This window comes from Patagioenas fasciata, chromosome 8 (assembly GCF_037038585.1).
Source record: "Patagioenas fasciata isolate bPatFas1 chromosome 8, bPatFas1.hap1, whole genome shotgun sequence".
Taxonomy (NCBI): domain Eukaryota; kingdom Metazoa; phylum Chordata; class Aves; order Columbiformes; family Columbidae; genus Patagioenas; species Patagioenas fasciata.
The window spans coordinates 27,713,722-27,735,175 of NC_092527.1; the positions used below are offsets into that span (position 1 = coordinate 27,713,722).

At 60.3% G+C, this 21,454-nt stretch overlaps 3 protein-coding genes across 4 annotated transcripts; 2 read left to right on the forward strand and 1 right to left on the reverse strand.

Moving 5' to 3' along the window:
- The first annotated feature begins 174 nt into the window (after window positions 1-174).
- ATP6V0E2 (ATPase H+ transporting V0 subunit e2) lies at window positions 175-2,069 on the forward strand. The gene is made up of 4 exons (XM_065842955.2): window positions 175-392; window positions 473-520; window positions 768-913; window positions 1,194-2,069. Exons 1-3 carry the CDS (start codon window positions 289-291, stop codon window positions 859-861), a joined length of 246 nt encoding a protein of 81 aa, XP_065699027.1. The 5' UTR covers window positions 175-288; the 3' UTR covers window positions 862-913; window positions 1,194-2,069.
- A 624-nt stretch (window positions 2,070-2,693) lies between these two features.
- ENTPD7 (ectonucleoside triphosphate diphosphohydrolase 7) lies at window positions 2,694-8,001 on the reverse strand. The gene is made up of 12 exons (XM_065842948.2): window positions 7,853-8,001; window positions 7,615-7,782; window positions 7,321-7,526; window positions 7,062-7,212; window positions 6,563-6,666; window positions 6,433-6,489; window positions 5,803-5,951; window positions 5,553-5,719; window positions 4,485-4,809; window positions 4,329-4,414; window positions 4,062-4,223; window positions 2,694-3,895 (listed from the first exon to the last, which is right to left on the reverse strand). The coding sequence occupies exons 1-12, from the start codon at window positions 7,858-7,860 to the stop codon at window positions 3,667-3,669; spliced, it is 1,812 nt and encodes a 603-aa protein (XP_065699020.1). The 5' UTR covers window positions 7,861-8,001; the 3' UTR covers window positions 2,694-3,666.
- A 296-nt stretch (window positions 8,002-8,297) lies between these two features.
- On the forward strand, window positions 8,298-12,686 carry SLC25A28 (solute carrier family 25 member 28). 2 transcript variants are annotated; one of them, XM_065843720.2, is made up of 4 exons: window positions 8,298-8,439; window positions 9,134-9,362; window positions 10,185-10,241; window positions 11,594-12,686. In XM_065843720.2, exons 2-4 carry the CDS (start codon window positions 9,140-9,142, stop codon window positions 12,109-12,111), a joined length of 798 nt encoding a protein of 265 aa, XP_065699792.1. In that variant the 5' UTR covers window positions 8,298-8,439; window positions 9,134-9,139; the 3' UTR covers window positions 12,112-12,686. The 2 variants fall into 2 exon arrangements, with proteins under 2 accessions (XP_065699792.1, XP_065699791.1); XM_065843719.2 differs by lacking the exon at window positions 8,298-8,439 and adding an exon at window positions 8,517-8,984.
- The last annotated feature ends 8,768 nt before the right edge of the window (window positions 12,687-21,454 follow it).

The window sequence follows — 21,454 nt, forward strand, 5'->3', positions numbered from 1 at the left end:
TTTCCGGAGCGAGGTGAGGAGGAGTGCGGGACCCCCGGCGGGAGCTGCTGCCGCGGGCCGGGGCGCCGGGCCGAGCCGCGGCGGGGACGGGAGGGCAGGGCGGGCGGCTCCTTTTGGCGCCCCCTGGCGGCCGCACGGCGTACGCTCGGCCTCGCGTCTCCGCCAACGGGAGGCAGCAATGCCGCCTGCGCGGCGCGCTCCGCCCGAGGATTGGCTGCCGCACACGGCAGTGGGCAGAGCGGCGTCCGCTGCGGCCGCGGTCGGTCGGTGTGTCAGTGCGGAGCGGCCATGACCGCGCACAGCTTCGCGCTGCCGCTCGTTCTCTTCTCCGCATTCTGGGGACTCGTGGGCATCGCCGCCCCCTGGTTCGTGCCCAAGGGGCCGAACCGCGGGTGAGTGAGGGCTTCGGAGGGATACTGGGGGCGGGGCTCTGAGATCGGGCCTCGCCGTTCTGACGCCCGTTTCTCCGCAGGGTCATCATCACGATGCTGATCACGACCGCCGTGTGCTGCTACCTCTTGTGAGTACCGAGAATCAGGGCCTAGTACCGCTCCCCACCTACCCCATCCTCTGTGTGGCTTTATCGGGCCTGGTGGCAGCTGCTCAGCCTCCCACCCGTGGATGAATGGGACAGCCTCGGGGCTGCGGACCGCCTCCCTCCCGGGACAGCAGGTCCCTCTGCCGGCCTCTTGAGGCAGCAGCACCCCGGGATCCTGGTCCTGGCCTCCATGCTACCAGGGCTGACAGCGAGTTGGGTCCCTTTGCAGCTGGCTCATCGCCATTCTGGCCCAGGCCAACCCCCTCTTCGGGCCGCAGCTGAAGAACGAGACCATCTGGTACGTGCGCTTCCTCTGGGAGTGAGCAGTCCCTGGGAGCTGGCACCTGAATGGAGATTCCCCTCAAAATCCTCACTGTGAGTGGGCAGAGGGCTGGGGTGGCAGAGGTGTCCCCACTTGCCTGTCTGTGTGTGGCTGGGGAGGGAGCTGCAGCCTGGTCCTTGCTGGGTGGAAGATGCTTTGGCCTCTGTGCATTGTGGCTGTGGTGAGCTGGTCTTGATATAGGGCTGCTGGTGCTGCAGTGGACCTGAGCAAACCAAGCGCTTCCACCTGAGTCTGTGGTTCACTAGGTTTCTGTGGAAGCTCCCTCGTGTGTGCAGTTTGGTACTAACTTCTCCTCCTTTCTCCCTCCCCCAGCTCCTGCTGCTGTTCCAGCCTCTATCCTCCTGTACCAGACAGCCCCCAGAGGTGCTGGGACAGAGGCTGGACCCGCTGCCCCAGGACACCCTGAGCGCTGCAACCTGGACCAATGATGCCTGTGCCCCTGAGCATAGCAGGCAGCACCCCTGCCTGGGACAAGGGCCTGGTAATCCCGGCCCTGGGAGCAGCCATACTATCAGGGAAAGATCCCCTCATCTGGCACTGTGCTGCAGTCACTGACACTGAGCACCGTCCCAAGAGGGCTCTGTGCGTAGTGCCAGTGGATCCTGTCCCTGGAGTGCTCGCCCTGCTCCCTCCAGTGCATTCAGCCCTAGCCTCTGAGTGAAACCGCTGCTCATAGCCCAAACTGCCCAACTAGTTGCCATATCCATGGTCATTTCAGGCACCAGCTGCCCCTCTGTGTGAGAAGACAGGAGCCTGTAGCCTCCTCTGTTGTATGGTCAGTCTCCTGCAGTGAGGGTGGTCTTGGCTAAGACACAGTTTCTGTCTGTAGGTATGGGAAGGGAGGGCTGACGCTGGAGGAGCACGTGGGTGTGATGAGGGACGTGCTGGGGTGCAGGGCAGGGGTTCTGCTGTTTGGCAGCCCGCTGGAGGGAGTTAAAGTGCTGCTGTGTCTCCTCCTGCCTCCGCAGTGAGGGTGCTGCAGTAGTGTCTAGCTCTCCCCAACCCCCCCCATCCCTCTGTCCAGGTTCTGTGAAGAACCAAGTAGGGTGCAATGGTCCAGATTTCCCTTTATTTATCAGATAATTTAGCTGTATTTATTTGTCTGTGTTTGTTGAATTTGTGTTGTGGAAATAAATCCTTTTTCTAGTAAGTGATGCTGGAGGCAGTCACTTGCTGCTTTGAAGCTGAGGAACAGTCTTGGCTTTATTCAGACTTCCCTTTACCCCAAACCTGCTCTCGCACCATGAGAACAAGGCTGGATCCTCAGCTGTTGAGCAGGAGGTTCACAGCCCAGTCATGCATGGAAAGTTTTATCCTTGATGCCAGCCGTGCACTCGTTCTGTGGGACCAGGGTCACAGGGTGGCAGCAGCATGTGCCAGAGAGAGAACTGGGGACCTGCCCAGCCCCTCTGGTGGTAGGCAGCTGTGCTGGGGCCAGCCCCATGGCTGTGCAGCACATGAAGACGCTTAGTGGCCTCTTTCCCAGGCATCTCCATAAGACTTGGGTGAGGAATATGGTAAAAAAGCAGAGCAACATCTTCCAGGGGCTCTTGGGTGGGCAGCAGAGGATGCTGTCTCCAAGGATCACAACAGTTGAGTTTGGATCATTTTCCCTTGCTGCCACCAGCTTGAGAGGTGAGCTCAGCTATCGTGCTGGAATCACAAAGAACATCTGCTGACAAGAAAGCAACACCTTCATCCCACCACAGCAGCACAAAGCAACACTGTGAAGATGTGTCCTGGCCCCTAGTCATAGCACCACCCAGGAGCTGTCACAGCTGGGGACATGCTTGCTAGAAAACAAGACCAGTGTTGGATGGCTCAAGGGGTTTGTTTATTGCTGCAGGAATGAGAACAGCTGAGTTCAAGTAAAAGGTGACAAAACTTCATTAGGTCATCAGGGGCTCCAGCCCCAGGGAGGAGGCTTGTGCCTGTGTGTGCAGCCGCAGCCCTGAGCTGCCCTGTGGCAGGGTGCTCAGCTGGAGTGAGGTGGTTTCTCCAAAGCCAGGCCCAGCCTGCATTCACAGAGAACCACTGGTCCTGGTGCTAGTGCCCAATTAATGTGTGGGACACCACAGGGCAGATGTGCCCAGAAGGGAATGTACAAAAGGAAATGCAGCCCACTTTGGTGGTGCCTTAGGAACGAGTCCCTGAGCCCTCAGTGCTGAGCCTGGGGCATTGGCGAGGACCACAGGAGGATTGTCCTGGAAGAAGACATGGCAAAGAGCAGGACACCTCTGAAGGAATGTTCTGAGGGGCCAGGCCGGGGAAGCAGCTCACAGCTCACCTGGCTCCTGTAGTAACTTTGCCAGCGACTGCTGTTCTCTAGCCTGTGGGCTCATACGGGACTGCAGAAAGGCCACCCTGGGTGATGAGCTGCAGCACCTCACCAGCTTGCTCTGCAAACCAGTGTCTGAGTCATGGGGTGGCTCAGTGCTTCAGGCCATAGCCCTGGGTTGGCTGCCTAGGTGATAAGTGTCCCATTTATCTGAGGGACCTGCCAGGGCTGCAGCCTTGAGCCCACTGGCAGCAGAGGACTTTGCTCTACACTGTGTAGCGAGATGGAGGCTGAAGGCCAAGGAATGCAAAGATTAGGACTGGGGTGAGGCAGAGAGGAAAGCTCTGGTGGCTGTAGGTGCCTCGGCCCAAGGCTTCTGGTTCTGATGTGGAGATGATGGAGTACAGAGTTGAGATGATCTTCAAGAAAGAGTCCAAGCCCTCAGAGCCCAGGCTGTCAGCCAGTCCTGGTTCTGCTGGTGCAACTGGACAGTGGGTACCACCGGCGTCATGGCCCATTTCCCTGGCCCGGCGGCACCACCACCTTGTCCAGCCAGGGCAGGCCGAGCTGGGCTACGCGCAGCTGCCGGCGGTGGATGCGGCGCAGCCGCAGGAGGTAGAGGACAATGGCCAGCACTACGACCAGGATGCAGGCAAAGAAGAGATAGTGGTTGTAGACAAAAGAGAGGTGCAGCCAGGAGGTGTGTGCTTGCCGGACGCTCTCCGGCCGGAGATCCCTGCAGAGAGGAGAGTCAGAACAGGCTGCGGGATGCCACAGAGTACTAGCAGGGTCCCACACTGCTGCTCCCCTTGCCAGGGTGGCAAAGCCCTCACCCAGTGTGGTAACCTTGCTCTTCCCCAACCATCCGTCCCTGAGTGTTGCCATCAGCAAACTCACGGTACCTGAGTGGCAGAAACCGCGTCTTGTAGAGGATAGCACCCAGTGTCCACTGCACCTCCCGGTCATACACCAGCTGGGCCGTGCGCAAGCTGGGGTAGTCCAGGGGGAAGCGGAAGCCCTGGTGAAGGACTTGGTACATCCAGGCTGATTTGAAGCACTGATACCTGCAGGAACATCAGCCAGGTGCTGCCACCTGCACCGTGGTCCTTCACCCCAGCAAAAGCCCCCCGAGAGGTCTGACCGTGGCACTGCCCTGCAAAGCCACTTACTTCAGCCGGTGCTGGTCGGCATGTGACGAGTAGAGGCCACCACGGAACCGCTGGGTCAGCACCTCCCATCGCTGGCTGCAGTACTCCTGAGGGAAGGAGAAGTCAGTGGAGAACCAGCCCCCACTCCCTCACAGCCCCAGGAACAGCAGCACACACCTGGGCAGCAGAGGTGAATGTGGGGGCACTGTATTGCCCCCCCAGGCGCAGCACGTCCTCAGTGCAGTAGAAAAATTCAGAGAAGCCGTAAAATTCGCTGTTGTCGAAGTCGATGGGGGCTTTGTAGGCCCCCAGCAGAGAGGCCTGGCTGCTGTTGGGCCCATCCAGGAGGGGCTGCAGCAGCTCTGCACAGGCTGGCCAGTCCCCTCGTCCCCGCACATATAGGGTTTGGCCACCCCTGGCCACTGTGTCCTCCAGCCCCACAGGCAAGCAAGGGTCCAGGAAGGGCATCTCAGGGCTCAACCCTGTCTGCTGGCTGTGCAGGCTGGAAAACAGGCAAGGAAAGGCAGTTGTACAGTGGGTTCTGTACCACCCACAAAAAGCTTAGTCTAACACTGCCCCGCATCTGAATACCCCCCACACCAGACTGGTCTGTGTCCCCTTGTACCCCGCAGTGCTGGTGCCCCCCCGCCACTTCCTGCCAAAGCCAAATGCACCAGATCTGTCACACTAACCCACGGCCATGTGCCCATAGCACCTGCAGGGTGCAACAAAGCATGGCCCACACCACTCAGCTCACAGGGATCCACACCCCTGGGCAGCCCCGGGGATCCGGAGGCAGGGTTTGCTCCTGGCACAAGAGTACCTGGGCACCAAGCCTCTGCACCTCTGGCGACAGCTTCACGTAGTGCTCTGGGAAAGGGAAACAAGAGACAGAGAGCTCGAGGTGGGGATGCGATGAGTGAGTTGGTGCTGGAGAAGGAGGGAAAGTCAGAGCAAGAGAAGCCAAAAGCCACCAGGAAGCCTTCCCGCAGCCTGCCGCGAGGGGAGGAAGAGGAAGAAGGCAGGGAGCTGTGGCACAGATAATGCCCTCTGGGCTCAGGGAAGGGCAAAGCCTGTGCACCCTGTGCCAGCCTGGGCATCCGCTACTGCCAGCGTGGCTGTGAGAGCTGTTATCGCCACGAACAGCTCTTGGGGCAAATCCAATGAGGAGAGGGCGGCGTGAAGGAACCAGCACCCCATTTTGCAATGCCCCAGCACAGGCACTGCTAGGCAAGGCAGCAATACCGGTTGTACACATGGGTCTGGTTCAGCACAAGCTCTTCGTAGCGCTGCCGGGCAAAATTGCCCCCGAAGCCCAGGAAGGTGTTGACATAGACACGGTACACGTGGCCAGCGTGCTGCACGTCACAACCCAGGTTGAATTCCGCCAGCAGGCTCTTGGCAGCTTCCTCCTGGGGATGCAGAGAGGTCTGTGATGAGCAACAACCCAGGGAAGGCAGGGGCTGCTCTCAGGGCCAGCCAGCCAGATACACACCTGCTGCGGGGAGGAGAAAGCTCCAGAGTCGGGCACTTCGTAGGCAATCTGCAGGGAGGCGCCCCCCATGTCCAGGATCCCAACTGTTCGTTTACGAACCAGGGACTCTCCCTGGTTCCCCAGCGCTACAGTGACCACCGCATCCTCTTCTGCAACCCACAGCAGCGCGTCAGCGAGGGGCAGGGCCTGGGGCACCATCTCCTCCCTTCCACCGTTACCCCCTGCAGCAGCTTCGTGGGGCTCCTCCACCCCTGCAAGCAGCCCTGGGGATCGCCTGTGGGGCAGCAGGTCCTGGCACTTGAGGCTGGCTGCGCCCCAGCTTTTTAAGTTCCCTCAAAGCATCCACCACTGGAAGCCACTATAGGAATGCTACTACAAACCCTCTCTCCCTGGTTCTTCTCCCAAAATGCTGCAGGTGGCCCCCTCACACAGGGACTTGTTCCTGTGATCGAGGAAGATGCCCCTCCAGGTCCAGGAGAGTTTCACACACACAGCTGGGTTCAAGCATTGCCTGGCCAGAGGGACAGATGCTGCATGCCCCAGAGCCTGCTCTGAGTTCCACCACCAAGACGAGCTCCAGCAGGGCTTTGCTCAGACCCTCCCAGCTGCCCAGCAAGCATTTAAACTCACCATCCTCATGATCAAACCGACCCAGGACAAAGTTGATGCCAATCCAAGCATAGACCCCTGCACAAGACAGAAAGGGTCATTACAGCAACACACTAAAGGGAACAAAGCAGTGTTTTGTGGCAGCTCCTACCTTCCTGTTTCCCTGAAATCACTTCTGCATGTGATTTGGAGAAGAGGAAATCAAACTCCAGGGGCACATTTCTCACCAGGTCCTCCAGGATTGCAGCTTGCTGCCTGCGAGGGTGCAGGAGAGAGACAGATGCTAAGGGATCTTCACCAGCAACACTCCTTCATGGGAGTGCAAGAGACACCAGGATCCTCCTGCAACACAGCCCATATCCAGCCCACAAGCCCTGCTCTGCACCCAGCGTACTTTGGAGATGAGAAACTACATCTATTCGTCTGAGACTTCAGTTCAAAGTGTCTCCTCTCACCTCCCTCCCCATGTGCTCAAACCTTCCTTCTGCACCCTCACTGCTCACCCCAAGTGATGCGCCATTTCCCAGATCTCCCCCAGGATTCCCAGTTCTCCCAGAAGGTTCAGGACGAGGTTGTTCCTTTCCCCCTTCTTGTGGCTGAGGGATCCCAGCAGGTCCCTGGCTCTCCCTGGAAAACGCCAATGAACTCACCTCTCGGGCAGCAGCCGCATACCTGCCGTGCACAGGATGTACAGTGGAGTTTCCTTGTGCTTCTGAGCCGGGACGTGGGCTGCCGCGAACTGAAGCAGAGGGCGCAGGTACGGCGTGGCTCGCTGCGGGGCTGCTGCCGCCACGGAGATGCCTGCCCAGGGGAGGGAGGTGTGAACCAGTCAGCCCCACCGCGGGCAGGGCCGTACCCACCCCGTGTGCAGGGACCTCCGAGCTCAGAGTGGAGAGGGCTGGCACCAACCTGGTTTAATTTTCTTGACGACAGGGCGGCTGCTCCGGTCCCTCATCTGCTTGATATCCAGCAGGTCGTGGGGGTTCCCGTTGTGCGGGGGCCAGAAGTAGACAAAGACCCGGGACCCGCTGCTCCCGCAGTCAATGACCACTCCGTAACTGAGGGCCGAGTCCTCCGTGTCAGTGGCCGACAGATCCTCCACTCGCGCCAGGTACCTGGGGCCCAGGGAGGGGGCGAACAGGGCGTCTCAGCACAGGCGGGCAACGGCGAGCCCCGGGCCCCGGCAGCCCTGTCCCCGCTCACCTCTCGTCGCGCCGGGCGGCGCGGTGCGGCGCGGCCCAGCGGCGGGGAGCGGCAGCCGCCAGCAGCAAGAGCAGTCCCACGGCGAGGCCAAGCCCCAGCGCCGCCGGGCGCTGCCGCGGGCACGGGCACGGTCCCGCCGAGCGCCACGACGGGCAGGAAACACCGATCCTGCGGGCAGAGACCACAGCTCAGCACCGGCCCCAGCCCTGCCCCGGCCCCCCGGCCCGGCCCCGCTCACCTGGCCATGTGCGCCTGCCGCCGCCCGCCCGCGCATCGCCCCGCTGTCGGCACCCGGCACCGGCACCGACGGCCACGTCACAGGTGCCCCCGCCGCGGCCAATAGGGGCCTCCGCCGCCGAGCCCGGCCGGGCGGCGCCCCGCCCTCCGCGGCCGCGGAGCCCAATCGGCCCCACCGCCCCCGGCGGAGCCACACCCATGCGGGCCCGTGACCAATCGGACGGGGCGAGGCGGCGCCCCCAGGCGGCCGGGGGCCGCGTCTTGCTTCGCCCTTGCTCCTGCGTCCGACCTTCGCCGGGCTACGTCACCAGGAGACTTTCTCCCGCGCGTCCTATCGCAGCTCGGGCTGGGGCGCGACCCGCCCGCCGCGGGCCGTCACCGCCAGCGCCCAGCCAATCCGAGGCTCCAAAATAAACAACACGCGCCGAGAACCGGAGTGGCGGGAGAGGTGGCCAATGGTGGCTCTATGGCCCCGCGGAGAGGAACCGCGGGCAGACCAAAGGTCGCGGGTTCTTTGCCCAATGGGCTGCCCGGTGGGGCGGGGCGCGAAGTTGAGGCACCCAATGGACTGCACGGGACGGCGGGACGGTGAGTCCCGGTAGCCAACGGGCAGCGCGCCCGAGAGCGCCGGAGGCAGCGGCCGGCCAGTGGCGGCTTCCGAGTCGCGGTGGCAGCGGCCAATGAGCGCGGCGCGCGGGGGCGGTGGGCGTCGGGCCGAGCCAGTGGGCCCGCGACGGGGGCGGGCGACGGGCGGCGGCGGCCAATGGGCGCGGCGGGGCGGGGCCAGAGCCGGGGAGAGCGGAGCGGCGCGGGGCCCAGGCGGCGGCGGCGCCATGGAGCTGGGGGCGGGCGCGGGCCCCGGCGCGCGGGGCAGCGCGGAGTCGGGCCGCGTCCTGCTGCTGCTGATGGGCGGCGGCGCGGGCTGGGCGTGGCGGGGGGGCGCGGAGGCGGGGCCGGGTCCCGGTGCCGGCCCGGAGGGGCCCGAGGCGGCGCGGGGCCCTGAGCCGCGCTCTCCGCCCGCCCCCGACTACGAGGCGCTGCCGCAGGGCGCCGCCGTCTCCACGCACATGCTGGCGGGCGCCGTGGCGGGCGTCATGGAGCACTGCGTGATGTACCCCGTCGACTGCGTCAAGGTGCCGGCAGCGGCGGCGGGCCCGGACCGCGGGAAGGGGGCGGGGACGCGGCGGGAGCAAACTGGGGCCTTACGGGGAAGGGGCGGGGGGTTTGTCCCGGCCGGGCCCCGCGGGGGTGACGGGCCGCCCGCCCGGGCCGTGTGTTGCAGACGCGGATGCAGAGCCTGCGGCCGGAGCCCGCCGCCCGCTACCGGAACGTGCTGGAGGCCCTGTGGCGCATCGCCCGCACCGAGGGTGTCTGGCGGCCCATGCGGGGCATGAACATCACAGCCACCGGCGCAGGCCCGGCCCACGCCCTCTACTTCGCCTGCTACGAAAAGTTAAAAAAGACGCTGAGCGACGTTATCCACGCGGGGGGCAATAGCCATGTGGCCAACGGTACTGCTCACAGGGGCCGGGGGCCGTGCCCCGCCACGCTGGGCCGGGGAGTGGGGTGGAGAGAGGCCGAGTTCTGTCTGTAGGGGGTTTGGGGCTGGTCCTGCCTGGCTGCGGGAGTGGGGTGCCACGGGTGTCCCAAAGCCCTGTGTTCTCGCCAGCTGCGTGGTGCCAGGCAGGGGGAAGCACCAGTCCTGTGCCTGCTGGAGCTGCTTCCAGGTGTCCGACTTGGAGCAGGTTGGTGGCCCTGGCTCGGGAGGATGTTGGTGGACAGGAGCTGCACGCAGGGGAGTCAGGCAGGACCAGCCACAGCCCTGTGGGTCGGTGGTGCTGGAGCTTGCCCTGGGAGCACCACGTGGTTTTGAAGTCGGTCTTGCTGTGGAGCCTGTTACTCGCCTCAAGGAGCTGCTGTGGTGGGGAAAGCGAGGGGCCAAGGAGGGAACAGGGCACCTCCCGCCCTCGGCAGAGCACAGCAAAGTGTGGTCAGGTTTCTCCTTCTCCATGGGCATGGGGACACTTGACATCCTCTGGGCCCCTGCCAGGTGGTGGCAGTGGCCAGTGCCCCACACGATGGGCCTGAGTGAGTCCTGGTCAGCCTGCGGACTTGACAGCCTGTCACAATCCTCTCCCTCTCTTTCTTGGTCTCTCTCTGGGTGGGAACCAGTGAGGACCAGCCCACCTCTTGGAGGGAAGATGGAGGCCGCCTTTGGATCTTGCCCACTTGCAGATGCTTCCTCCTGTGCCTTGGCGTGGGACTCGGGGCTGTGGTGGAGCCCCGGGGTCCCTCGCCTCTCCTGGATACATGTGGCAGTTCTTGTTTTGCAGGTGCAGCCGGGTGTGTAGCAACGTTGCTCCATGATGCAGCCATGAACCCTGCTGAAGGTAACGATGGTCCTGGCCTGCCAGGGAGGGGAGGAGCGGGGTCTGCCTAGGCCACTCGGGTCCCTTTGTGGCACAAAGGGTACTCTCCTGGATGCTTGACTGCAGGATCCTGTGGGGTCCAGTGGCTGCAGCTCTGTTTAGGGAGCCCAGTGGCTGCCTGTCATGGAGAGGGTATGTAGAAGAGATTAATTCTGGGGAGTGCAGCAAACCCCAGCTTATGAGGAGCTGGGAGAGCACCAGTCTTTGGCCCACAGGTTTGACTGGGAGCGGGAGGGGTGGCAGGAGATGTGTGATCCGTACTGCTGAGGTCATTCTGAGTGTGTGGAAACTGGGCTTTGCTGTGGTGAGATCTCGGGAAGAGAAGTTATGATTCTGGGCTTGTGTGCAAGAAGGAAATGGAAAGAATGGGGTACAAAAAGCATGCTAGAGAACCCAGGAAAAAGATGATCTTGGGTTGTGGAATGTCCAGAAGATACTGATTTTCTTGAGCCTGATAAATATGAAAAAGGCAGAGAGACTTTTTTATTAATATCTGTTAAAGTGGTGGGAGGAGGAAGAATAACAAGGAAAGACCAGTCATTAATGTATTTTTTCCTCTTTAAACTGAAGGGTTTGTGGCAGTCCTGGCTCCAGCTGATCTGGGACCAGAAAGGCTCATTCCTTCCCTGGAGCTCATCTTGTTATCACAACTATAATAGTTTGTAGTTGAATAATTTTTAGCTCCTTGTGATCATATTGAAATAGAGAGAGGCAGGACAGCAGCAGGCTGCACCCTGGGCTCCCCTGCCCTGCTCTGGATGTGTCACAGGGGGTTTGGCCTTTGGTTCTTCCCTTGAAGTGGCTTTTTTGGCAGTGGCCGCTAACAATTCCTGGCTGTTGGGCTCTGCGACATGCTGTGGTTATTCTGGGCCGCAGTGGGGGTGGCTGGGGAGGGACAAGCTCATCCAGATCAAGACCTGTCTAGAAAATAGTACATGCAGAGGGGGTTCTGACTGCGTGGTAACTCTGCAGCGGTGGGTGGGGAAATGTCGGTCACTTGGAAGCGAGGGTGGATCTGGAGTATTAAGTGCCTGAGTATGGGGATGTTTCATGGGGCTGTGGCAGCTATGGGGTTTGCAGGTGGTGATGTGTGTGTGATACTGATGCCTTGGGAGATCTAAATGGCTGCAGTCCTTCCTGGGGACACGCAGGGCACTGCTGGTCTGAGTTGCCCGTTATTAGCTCTTAAGCCAGCATGACTAAGCTCTGGGTGCTTGCAGGAAGCCTGGCTTCACACTTACCCTTTCTCTCTCCTCTTGCCCTCCACACCTGGGTCCTGGCTGCTGCTGCTGGCTGCCACCCTCCGTCCCAAGTGGTCAAACAGAGGATGCAGATGTACAACTCACCTTACCAGCGTGTGACGGACTGTGTGCGGGCTGTGTGGCGCAACGAAGGGGCTGGAGCTTTCTACCGCAGCTACACCACCCAGCTCACCATGAACATCCCCTTCCAAGCCATTCACTTCATGACCTACGAGTTCTTGCAGGAGCAGCTAAACCCCCACAGACAGTACAACCCAGGCTCCCATGTGGTCTCTGGAGCCTGCGCGGGGGCTGTTGCTGCTGCTGCTACTACGCCTTTGGACGTTTGCAAAACACTGCTAAACACCCAGGAGTCCCTGGCCTTGAGCTCCAACATCAGCGGACACATCACAGGCATGGCCAATGCCTTCAGGACGGTGTACCAAGTGGGCGGTGTGACTGCCTACTTCAGAGGGGTCCAGGCAAGAGTCATTTATCAGATGCCCTCAACGGCGATCGCCTGGTCCGTGTACGAGTTCTTCAAATACATCCTCACCAAGCGCCAGGAGGAGCGGCGGGCTGGGAAGTGAGCCAGAGCCGAACATCATTCCAGACCTGCTTCACCTCCCCTCCTGGTTTGTCGTCTGACCCCCCTCCCTTTCCGTTTGGTTTGTGTTGAAGAGAGGGGGCAGCACAAGCCCTTTGGGGCTTAGCGATGCCATGTCTTGCCTGTGGCTGCTGCAGCTCTGCCCAGGCAGCACGGCTTTCTCTCTCCCAGGGTCCTCCAAGATGTCCCACTGGGAGGTGCAGCACAGGTCACATCCCCTGGCACTTCCATGGAGCTGTGCTCCTGTCCTTCGCTTAACAAAAACAACTCTCACACAAAGCTCACCCCTGCTCAGAGGGGAAGGTGAAAGCCCTGCCTCCGGCAGGGCCATGCTGAGCTCACAGTCACCAAGGAGGGGACGGCGGGGAGTGTCGGGGGCTTTGTCTGGCTTTTGGCTGAAGCAAAGTGTAAGCCTTGCCGTTGTCTTGTCGCACGCACATGTGATGCTGCCTGCCCTGCTGCTGATGGGGGGAGAGGATGGCACTTGAGGAGGGGAGCCTGTAGGTTTGTTATTGTTCCTGCTCTTGACACCTCCAATAAAAACAGTTCTGCTCTGTCCTCATGTCCCCTTCTTACTCCCACATGGCCCAGTGCCCAGCCCTGACAGCTTTCTGACAGTGCCTGGTGCTGAGCTCTTTTGATGGGTGCCAGAGGGGGAAGGGGAGTGGGGTCTGGGAGTGTCAGTGGCGGGGAGGGGGCCTGCCTGTCCCTGCCACCCTGGCAGTGTGCAGGCAGCAGGGTGGTCCCCATCCTCTTTGGCTTGTGGCCCAGCCCATCACCCACCACTGACACAGGCTGTGATCCCACTGGAGAAGCTGAGGATGATGTTCCTCAGCCAGGCAGTCCCACACCCCCAGTCTGATTGATCAATAGCAGGAGGGTCCTGGGTTATGTGTGTAGAGAATAGCACACGAATTTCAACACTGGGTGAGGCTGGAGGACTCTGCATCTCGCACGGATTTGGGGCTGAGCAGGGCTTTTGCCTCCTTGTTTTGACCAATTAAAACTAGCTTGTGCATTTTTGGGCCTCTTAAAACTATCAACACACTTGTCCAAAATGCTAATATTTTGTTTAGTGATAATTAATAGAATAGCTTATATTTTTTTACCATTTTGTTAGCTGTCTTGATACCAACTTTAAGGGTTTTACCCAGCTCTGGGCCTGTGAGCCAGCCTTGATGAGTCATGTGCTGAGCACCGAAGCATCGTTTAGCTGTGCTGACTTTCCCAGAGCAGAGCTATGGTTCCTCGAGCCGGGTGCCCTCGGGTGGTGCCCGTCTCTGGTGGGATGCTCCCACAGTGCTTGCAGGAGGGGCATTGGTCCCAGGGTGCCATGCCCAGAATAACTCCCTGGAGGAAATGCATTCACAGCCATGGTATGTGCTGCTAGTGAGCATCTCGGCCAGCTCGGGATCCCCCAGCCTGGCCTGGGCTGCTTGGGGGGCTGCCAGGGTGGGCCGTGACAAAGGGAAAGAGGTTTTCCTGTGGCTGGAAAGGCTGCTGGGTGAGCAGTGGGGATGCACAGTCCTCAGCACTGCTGGGAGGCTGGAAGGCAAGGACCTCACACTGCAGGGCTGGGTGCTCCATACCTTGCCCAAGCCCCATCCCAGCCCCCCTCCGCCTTTTCCTTAAGCATTGCTCTTGTCCCTGGTTCCTTACAATGGGTGGCAAATGCTGAGCGACCTCCAGTGGGATTTTTGATGGCTGCCCAGCAGGTCTGAGTGTCCCTGGGCACAGAGTGGCCACAGACACTGCACCACAGCCCAGGTCTGCCTGGCCCGTGTGCCCAGCCTCTGCTCCCTGGCATGAGCTGAAGGCTCCTGGTCCTTGCCTTTTCTGCACAAGCCAGAGAATGAGAAGCTCCTTAAAGAAACAAAAGGCATCAAAAGGTGGGAGCCACCAGTTTTCTTACTGTTTCAGGAGCTGGGGCTTTAAGAAAGTGCCTGAGTATTGCAAGATTTAGCAACCCTGCGGCTCCTCCACCCAAAAGGGAGAAATCTGAGAAGGAGAAATGTCTGGGAGAGACCAGGGGAGGATTAGCTTGGTGGGCAGGGCATTAGACACAAGACGGGTATAGCTGCGCTTTGCTGGGACAGGTCTCCCTGCCCAGAAGCTGAAAACTGTTGGCAGCAGAGCTGCAGCTTCGATTTTAGCCCTCACCCTGCACTGGGGTAATGAGAGACCCCACAAAGGGAAAGGCATAAACACAAGCTGGAAGGAGGGAGATTCACATTATTAAATCCATCAGCTGCTAGAAGAAGCTCTATAAATGTCAACAGGCGACAGCATGATGGAAGGTGACTCCAGGATGTTTCCAGGAATAACTGCTCACAGAAGTGCTGGGGGAGGAAGCGAGACCCCCGGTAATGGGGATATGGTAAGTCAGCACAGCAGAGCTGCTGCCCAGTTGGCTCCTGGCAATGGCATGACTTTGCTGGTCTCCCAGTGCTCTGCCAGCTTACCCAGCAGCAGCTGGGTGCTGCCCAGCGCAGGCAGCAGCAGCCGGGCAGAGGATGGTGCTGCCTGTGGGGGGTCTGGTTCTGCAGGAGTGACAGAACTGCCCAGGGGGTTTCCAAATATCCCTTGGGCCACAAAAAAAATGGAAAAACCCTTTCCTGCTGCCCTCTGTGGCCCTCTGCCACAGACCAAGGGCTGGCCATAGGCAGGTGCAGCTGCTCCCCAGCTCTGCCAGGGTGGGGTGTCCCCTCACCAGCCAGCCCAGTTCCTCTGGCATCTTTGACGTGATGAGATGTCCAGGGCTAACAGAGTTATTGGCTGGTTCAGCTATGGCCACTGCCTTTCCAAGGTCTGATAATGCCTTGGTGAAGCCACGCTGCTCTGGGTCTGTCCTGTGGCCTCCTAGGTATTTGGCTGCACTTCGGGTGAGATCCCTCCTACAGCCTCTTCTGAGCAAAGACACTATTTTTGACTTTCCAGCAAAGAAGCTACGCTCAGCCCAACAGAATTTTGGAGACAACCCCTTTTCCTTTCATCTCCCTGCAGGATCCCGGGCCACATCCAGCACAGGCAGGGATTTGCTGTCCTGACTTCCTGTGCCCAGCCGCCTCCCTCAAGCCCTGTCCTGCCACTGGTGCTGGGGGGCTCCCAGGTAGGGGTGAGCCCCACAGCACCCGAGCAGGCAGAGCCAGGCAGTGCTGCTGGCCTTGTCCTGCTCCGGGTGACAGATCTGGGGCTGCTGCAGCTCTGCCATGGCACAAGCCCAAGCTATTTCAGGCAGCCCGAGTTTGCTGAGCCAGGAGCAGCTCAGGAGCCCCCACCCACCTTCGTGGGGTAACTGGAGATGTCTGTGCTCCTGCGGGGTAAGGGCAGAGCTGGGATGAGGGGAGGTGGGGGGGGGTTCATCTCCCCCAGAGCAAGAGGGGAAGGCCTCTCCAGAACATCTGCTCTGTACCTTCAGGCTGAAGGGCTCCTGTCCACACATGGTGCTGGGTCCCAGCCCGCGAGGGCCTTTGCTGGCCCTGCTCTGTGGTAGGCAGGGAGGCAAGGGCACTGCCCTGCCAAGCTGCATCCCTGCACCTCCCCTGCTGGTGCCCTGGATTACCCTGAGCTTTCTTGCCGCCCAGCCCTGTTGTAGTGGGTGCTGAATGGCCCTGCTCAGTGGGAGGAGGTGGTGGGAGTCCATGAGTAACGTAGAGGTAGGCTCCCAGCCTCCCTCCAGCTCCAGCCCATCCCAGCTCTGGGATTGCTCAGGGCTCTGTCAGACCCCAATAAAGTTGTACAAGTTCTCATGACCCCACGGCCTTGCAGTGGTGGAAAACAAGGGCGCTGGCGCTGCCTGGACACAGAGCAGACATTGCCTCTGGTGGGCTCTGGTAAACCTTCCTCTGACCCACATTGCTGCTTGAGTTGAACCACTGAGAGACAATCCCTGGCTGGGCTGGTCCCAGCCTGTGTGACTCTGGCTGAGCATTGCAGAGGTGCAGGGATACAGGGAATGTAGCCTGAAAGGTAAAGTCAAGGCTGAAAACCTGCTTTATTTGCTGTAAAGAAAGAGCCACCAGAGGAAGCAATCCCCTGTGTGTCTGGTTAGATGGGGAGATTTTGGTAACACCCACACTTGGCACAGGGTTAGGTGTCACAGCTGCCCAACAAGGGGCTGCAAAGTAGCTCTGAGTAGATGCTGCCTGGCTGGAGCTGGGTGGGGACAGCCAGCATGTCACACTGGGGAGGTGGCAGAGGTGGGAGAAGAGCTGCTCCTGGGCTGCGTGAGGGTGAGACAAGGGTCGCAGCAGGGATCACGCTCCCAAGGACACACAGGTAAGGACAGCGGGGACAGCTCAAGTGCGTGGTGACACTACAGCCTGCCCTGGAATCTGTCTCAAAAGCAGCTGAAAGAAGGGCTGTTCCAGGAGATGGGGAGGCTCCAGGCTTAATCTCCTGGGCCCAGCATGCCTGCAGGTATGGCACTGCCAGCAGTGCTAGCCCCAGAGAAACCCTGCAATTCCCCTGGAGCACCCGTGGCACATGGGCTGACAGAAGAGCCTCCTGGCAGGGCACAGGCTGTGTGGCACAGCTACGTGGGTGCGCAGACAAATGCAAACCCAAGCAGCCTTCTCCTCTGTCCCCAGCACCTTTAGGTGCCCATTAGACCTGAGTGATATGGTGCTTGGAGCACTGCCAAGGGCTAGAAAAACGGGAGGGAGTAGGGAATCAGGCCAAAACTGGGCTGTGTCTCCAGCAGGAACACAGCACCCTCTTGAGGACACAGGCACCAGGAAATGGACACCACGACCATCATAAATGTCCTTGGGCAAAGACTTGCTGGGGTGAACGAGGTAGCTGGAGGCTGCAGGCAGTGCTGGAGCATCTGGAGCTTTAGGGGGTGCTCCTGGTGTTGGGTCAATTTCTCCACTCTGGGAAAGAGAAGACAGAGCTAAAAACCTTCTGGGTCTCTCACAAAGACATGCTGGATGCTTGTGCTCAGTTAATAAAACAGAGAGACCAAAACATTGCTCACTAGAAAAGGACCTGCACAGTGGCTAGAATCTGGGAGAGGATGCTGGGCCTGAGCCCAGCTCTCCCACCACAGTGGGGGCACATGTGCATGCTTTCCTTTCACTCTGTGTACAAGCCCCAGCGATGCTGCTCGCTGCAACAAAGCTCCTGCATGTATTGGGGGACTCCAGCTCCCACAGAGCTCAGCTGTGGGGAGACACCAGCCTGCCCAGAGCCAACACAACCAGCCCAGCCTTCCCGCTGTCCAACATGTCCCATCGTTGTCACCAGCGCCAGGGAAGCGATGCCAGTGGGGGCACACATCCCTGCCTCATTGCTCTGCAGCCTTCCAAGCCTCGCAGGGGCACTCGTGCACCCCCGGACCAAGCCAACACCAGACGCAGAGTCCCCGTGGAATGAGGTGGCGGCGACAGAGGGATACCTGTCATTCCCTGTCCCCGGGTGTTTGCCGATAGATGGCGGTGGCGCATCTCGCTTGGGGACAGGCCCGGGAGCAGTGTCCCAGTTGTCAGCCCAGGTGACCTGGAGTTCCTTGGCAGCACCTCACCAGCAGCCAGGGACCCCTCTGGCTCTGCCACCGCCCGCCTGCAGCAGCTCCGGGAGCGACAAAGGGTCATCCACGGGAAAGCGACTGCGGATTTTATTGCCCAGGCAGGGGAAGGTGGCAGGGCATAGCCAGGAAGGGCTCCAGCTGAGCCCCAGGGCAGCTCTTGCCTTCAGCCATGCTCTGGAGGGGACAAAAATGCAGTCACCTTCTCTGAAGGGGTCACCTGAATCTCTCATAGCAGTGCTGTGCCTGGTCTCACTGATGCAGGGAGGAGAGAAGGAACAGGTATAGTCATGTTGTGATGCACAGGACAGGCTGGAGGACTGGAGAGGGTCTGTGGCTCATCCAAGAAAGGTAGGCAGGTCCCTGGCCCTCGTGCAGGCAGGGACGTAGTGGGAGAAACCCTTGCTGGAGGCTCCACAGCACATGTACCAACATTTTAATTAATTACCTGATCCATGCCTGGCCACAGGCCTTCTTGGCACTGGAGAGTGCTTGTGTGACAAGCCCGCATTGTCTTCACGAGGAGGAGCTGTCAGTTCCACAGAGCAGCCTCAGTAGTTCCCAGCTCATGGCACAGGGTGGCTGTGGTGGAAAACTGCAGAGCAGGAGCTGCCACCCCAACCCAGCTCCAACACAGAGGGGCAAGAGCCAGGCACCACCCCATCATGCAGATGGGTCCCCAGGCTGCCAGCCCCAAAGCAGCAGGAGATGGCTGTGCCCAGCTGGAAGTAGATGAGACCAAAACTCAGTGAGATCTGCCCAGGTTCATGGCCAACCTTGCCAGCCTCACTGGGAGCAGGCATCTTGCTCCATGCCCAGGTGAGCTCCTTGCTGATGGCAGCAAGTGGGTGGTGAAGAGAGAAGAATGAAGGGTACGAGGGAGAGGGATGACCACAGTGCAGGGGAGGAATGAAAAAAATGTCAGGAAGTAGAGGAAATGAGAGCACATCTGCAGCACTGCAGAGGGAGCAGTGCTACTTGCATGCAATCCTGGGCATGACGGAGAGGCCTCAGAAAACCAGTGAGCACTGGCATTTGGATAGAACCTTCCTGGAAACCGCTGGACAGAGGCAAGTTCTGCTCATGGGCTCCTCCTTGGCCAGGAACCCTGAATGAAAAACAGAATTGGAGCCCATGCACAGAGCAGGACTCATGCCTGGTAGTTAAAGTCTGGCCAATCCCAGTCCCTCCTTTTCTTTAAGTCACTGTGTTGTTTTAGAGAATCTCATCACTGTCTGAAATCAACCAGCAGTTCCCCTCCCTGACTCCCAAACAGCAGTAAATCCCCGTTTGACTAAGAAGAAACAACATGCGCCCTCTGCCCCTTGACTGTGGCCCTCCCCATCCCCCCGCGATGTACCACCACCGCAGCAGGGCCATGCCAGAAGAGTTTGCACCATCACCCTGTGCCTCTTGTATCACGTCCCGCCTGCAGCACCCCGCTTTGCCCTGGGGCACAGGGGATGGGGTACGTCACGGATGGGCGCTGCCTCCAATGTGGCCACGCAATGACTTCCCTCCATTGTATCTCCCCTCCCTGGGTAGCCTGTCCAATCTGCAGTCTCCCATCATCTCCCTCCCACCAGCCTCCACTGGCTGTTCCTCCTCTTTGGAGCACTTCACTTCCGCTGCCCTGCTCCGGGCCCTCCGGCACCGTCAGCTCTTTGTGCTGCTCCGTCCTCCACATCAGCTCAGGGACTTTTGGTGAGAGTCTGCAGAGGGGTCCCTCCCACTAACCCCCTGCCCTCCCCCCAGTCTGAGCCGGTAAAACAGCTGGGATCTGTCCCAGGAATGGGGCTTCCTATGGTGGATATCCAGAACCTTCCACCACCGCGCCACATCGGCCTGCAGTGAGGCCTCTCGGCATCCCCTGGCTGGATTCTGTTCCACCTTCACATGGAGAGAGCAAGGCTGGGGAACACACATGAGTGTCACCAGGTGTCAGTGGGGTCAACACAATACTGACCTCACGCCTATGGCCGTGTTGGTGTTTGATGATGCTCATAATGCCCGGCATTGCTTCTTACAATGTGGCCATGGGATCCCTGTGTACTCCTTTGATTTACTTAACTGTCCATGCTCCAGAGGCTGTGGCTACAGACATGGGCAGCGTGTCCCATGCCAGGGCTCTGGTCTCATCTGGAGCCTCTGAGTGCTGCTGAGGATGCAGCAGATTTCTAACCAGCTGCCACGTACTTGGAGGAGATGTGCTAAATTGGGAGGTCCTCTCACACAGCCTGATTTTGGAGGAGCTTTTATTGTGCTTAGGATTTCTCTGGCTTGCACACCAAGGCATGTACTCACATGGGTCCCTTATTTTTGCAAACAACAGTCTGGCACAACATGGAGAAAAATGCAACTCTTTCCTATGGCAGAGACAAATCTCTCCAGCCTGACCGCTGCCGCGAAGAGAAAGCATTACCTATCTTTGTTCTTGGCTATCCTGTTTCTACCCACGAGACCACAGGGCATTAACCACTCATCTCCGAAAGCCAAGAGAGGGGCCTGGGCTTCCTCTCCCGCGACACCTTGCTGCCATCCAGCAAACAATCGGCTGGGTGTGCCGCATCCTCTCCCAGCGCCGGCCCCGTGAAGCCTGCTGGCCTCGGGGTGGGTGGTGGGACAGCGGGGTGCTGGGCCGACCTGGGGCCTGCTGCTTGCCCGCTCTGTCCCCACAATGTTGCAGCTAAAAGAATTTATCTGGTTCTTTTCAAGCAGCAAACCTCAAGGGTGCACATTCAGTTTGTGCGGTGAAAATGCAGAGCATAAAACCTGGTTTAGCACCGCGAATGGTTGTAACCTGCTGCTTCTTCAATGGTAGGCGACAAAACCTGTTTCTCTGCTCGTGGCAGAGGGACCATCGCACGACACACATGGGGAGGACAGGGGAGGACACGGTGGGCATCGCTGGACGAGGGGGAAGGCATACCGAGCCCCTGGGCTGCGTCCATCCCGGCGGCTCTGAGAAAATCCCGCTGCAAACATCTTCGGAAGCTCTAGTGTTGCGGCCAAGGAGACACACACGGGACGGTGCGAGAGGGCTCTCCGCGCCTCCGGTCTCCGCTGCCACCCGGGACAGGCCAGACAGAGCTCCGCGGGTGTCCAGCCCGCCCCGGGTGCGGCTCTGGTCCCGGCGGTGGGTCTCGGCGGTACCCGTACGGCAGAGGCACGGCCGCGGCGGAGGGATCGGGACCGCCCCAAGAGCTCCCCGGCGGCGGGACGGGCGGCCCGGGACGGGGCTGGAGGGGGGCGACACCGCAGCCGGTCCCGCGGGGCTCGGGGGCCTCGGCCGCCCCCTCCCCCTGCAGCCGAGAGAAATGGCTGAACATGTAGCAATAATGCCCCGGCATTCAGGTTGCCCGGCCCGGCCGGCCCTAATCAGCGGCCCGCGGACCCCCCTCCTCTCCTCCTGTGCTCCCAGAAAGGGGAACAAAACCCAGCACGTTTCTGCAGCCCCCGCGCATAAAGCGCCGGGCCTGGGCCTCAGTGGGGGGCAAAGCGGCCCGTCAATCTCGGCGCCGGGGCCCCTTTGTCCCTTGCCTCCCTGCCACACCTTTTGTTCCCGAATCCAATAAGCGCCTATTCCCGCTACCTTCCTCGGCGGCTCCTTTCAGCGCCGGCCCGCGGCCACAATGGGCCCGGCTCTGAGCTGCGCGGCCCCATTCAGCGCCCTTGGCACGCTCACAAGTCGACCGGGCCGCCCTGCCCCGCGGGCACGCCGCTGCGACTGCCCCGCCGCCGGGCACCAGTCCCGGCCCCGCGGGGCACCGGCCGCTGGCCGAAGGAGGAGCGGGCGGCA

What these genes read in the sequence shown, in the direction of transcription:
- ENTPD7 (XM_065842948.2), bottom strand. An exon ending in GCCGCCCGGCGCGACGAGAG is followed by an intron (nt 7,527 to 7,614) that starts GTGAGCGGGGAC and finishes CCTGGGCCCCAG; the next exon opens with GTACCTGGCGCGAGTGGAGG. An exon ending in CGTCAAGAAAATTAAACCAG is followed by an intron (nt 7,213 to 7,320) that starts GTTGGTGCCAGC and finishes TCCCCTGGGCAG; the next exon opens with GCATCTCCGTGGCGGCAGCA.
- SLC25A28 (XM_065843719.2), top strand. Translation starts at nt 8,532, where the DNA reads ATGAGCGCGGCGCGCGGGGGCGGTGGGCGTCGGGCCGAGCCAGTGGGC. An exon ending in ACCCCGTCGACTGCGTCAAG is followed by an intron (nt 8,985 to 9,133) that starts GTGCCGGCAGCG and finishes CGTGTGTTGCAG; the next exon opens with ACGCGGATGCAGAGCCTGCG. An exon ending in CAATAGCCATGTGGCCAACG is followed by an intron (nt 9,363 to 10,184) that starts GTACTGCTCACA and finishes CTTGTTTTGCAG; the next exon opens with GTGCAGCCGGGTGTGTAGCA.
- ATP6V0E2 (XM_065842955.2), top strand. Translation starts at nt 289, where the DNA reads ATGACCGCGCACAGCTTCGCGCTGCCGCTCGTTCTCTTCTCCGCATTC. An exon ending in CCCAAGGGGCCGAACCGCGG is followed by an intron (nt 393 to 472) that starts GTGAGTGAGGGC and finishes GTTTCTCCGCAG; the next exon opens with GGTCATCATCACGATGCTGA. An exon ending in GCCGTGTGCTGCTACCTCTT is followed by an intron (nt 521 to 767) that starts GTGAGTACCGAG and finishes GTCCCTTTGCAG; the next exon opens with CTGGCTCATCGCCATTCTGG.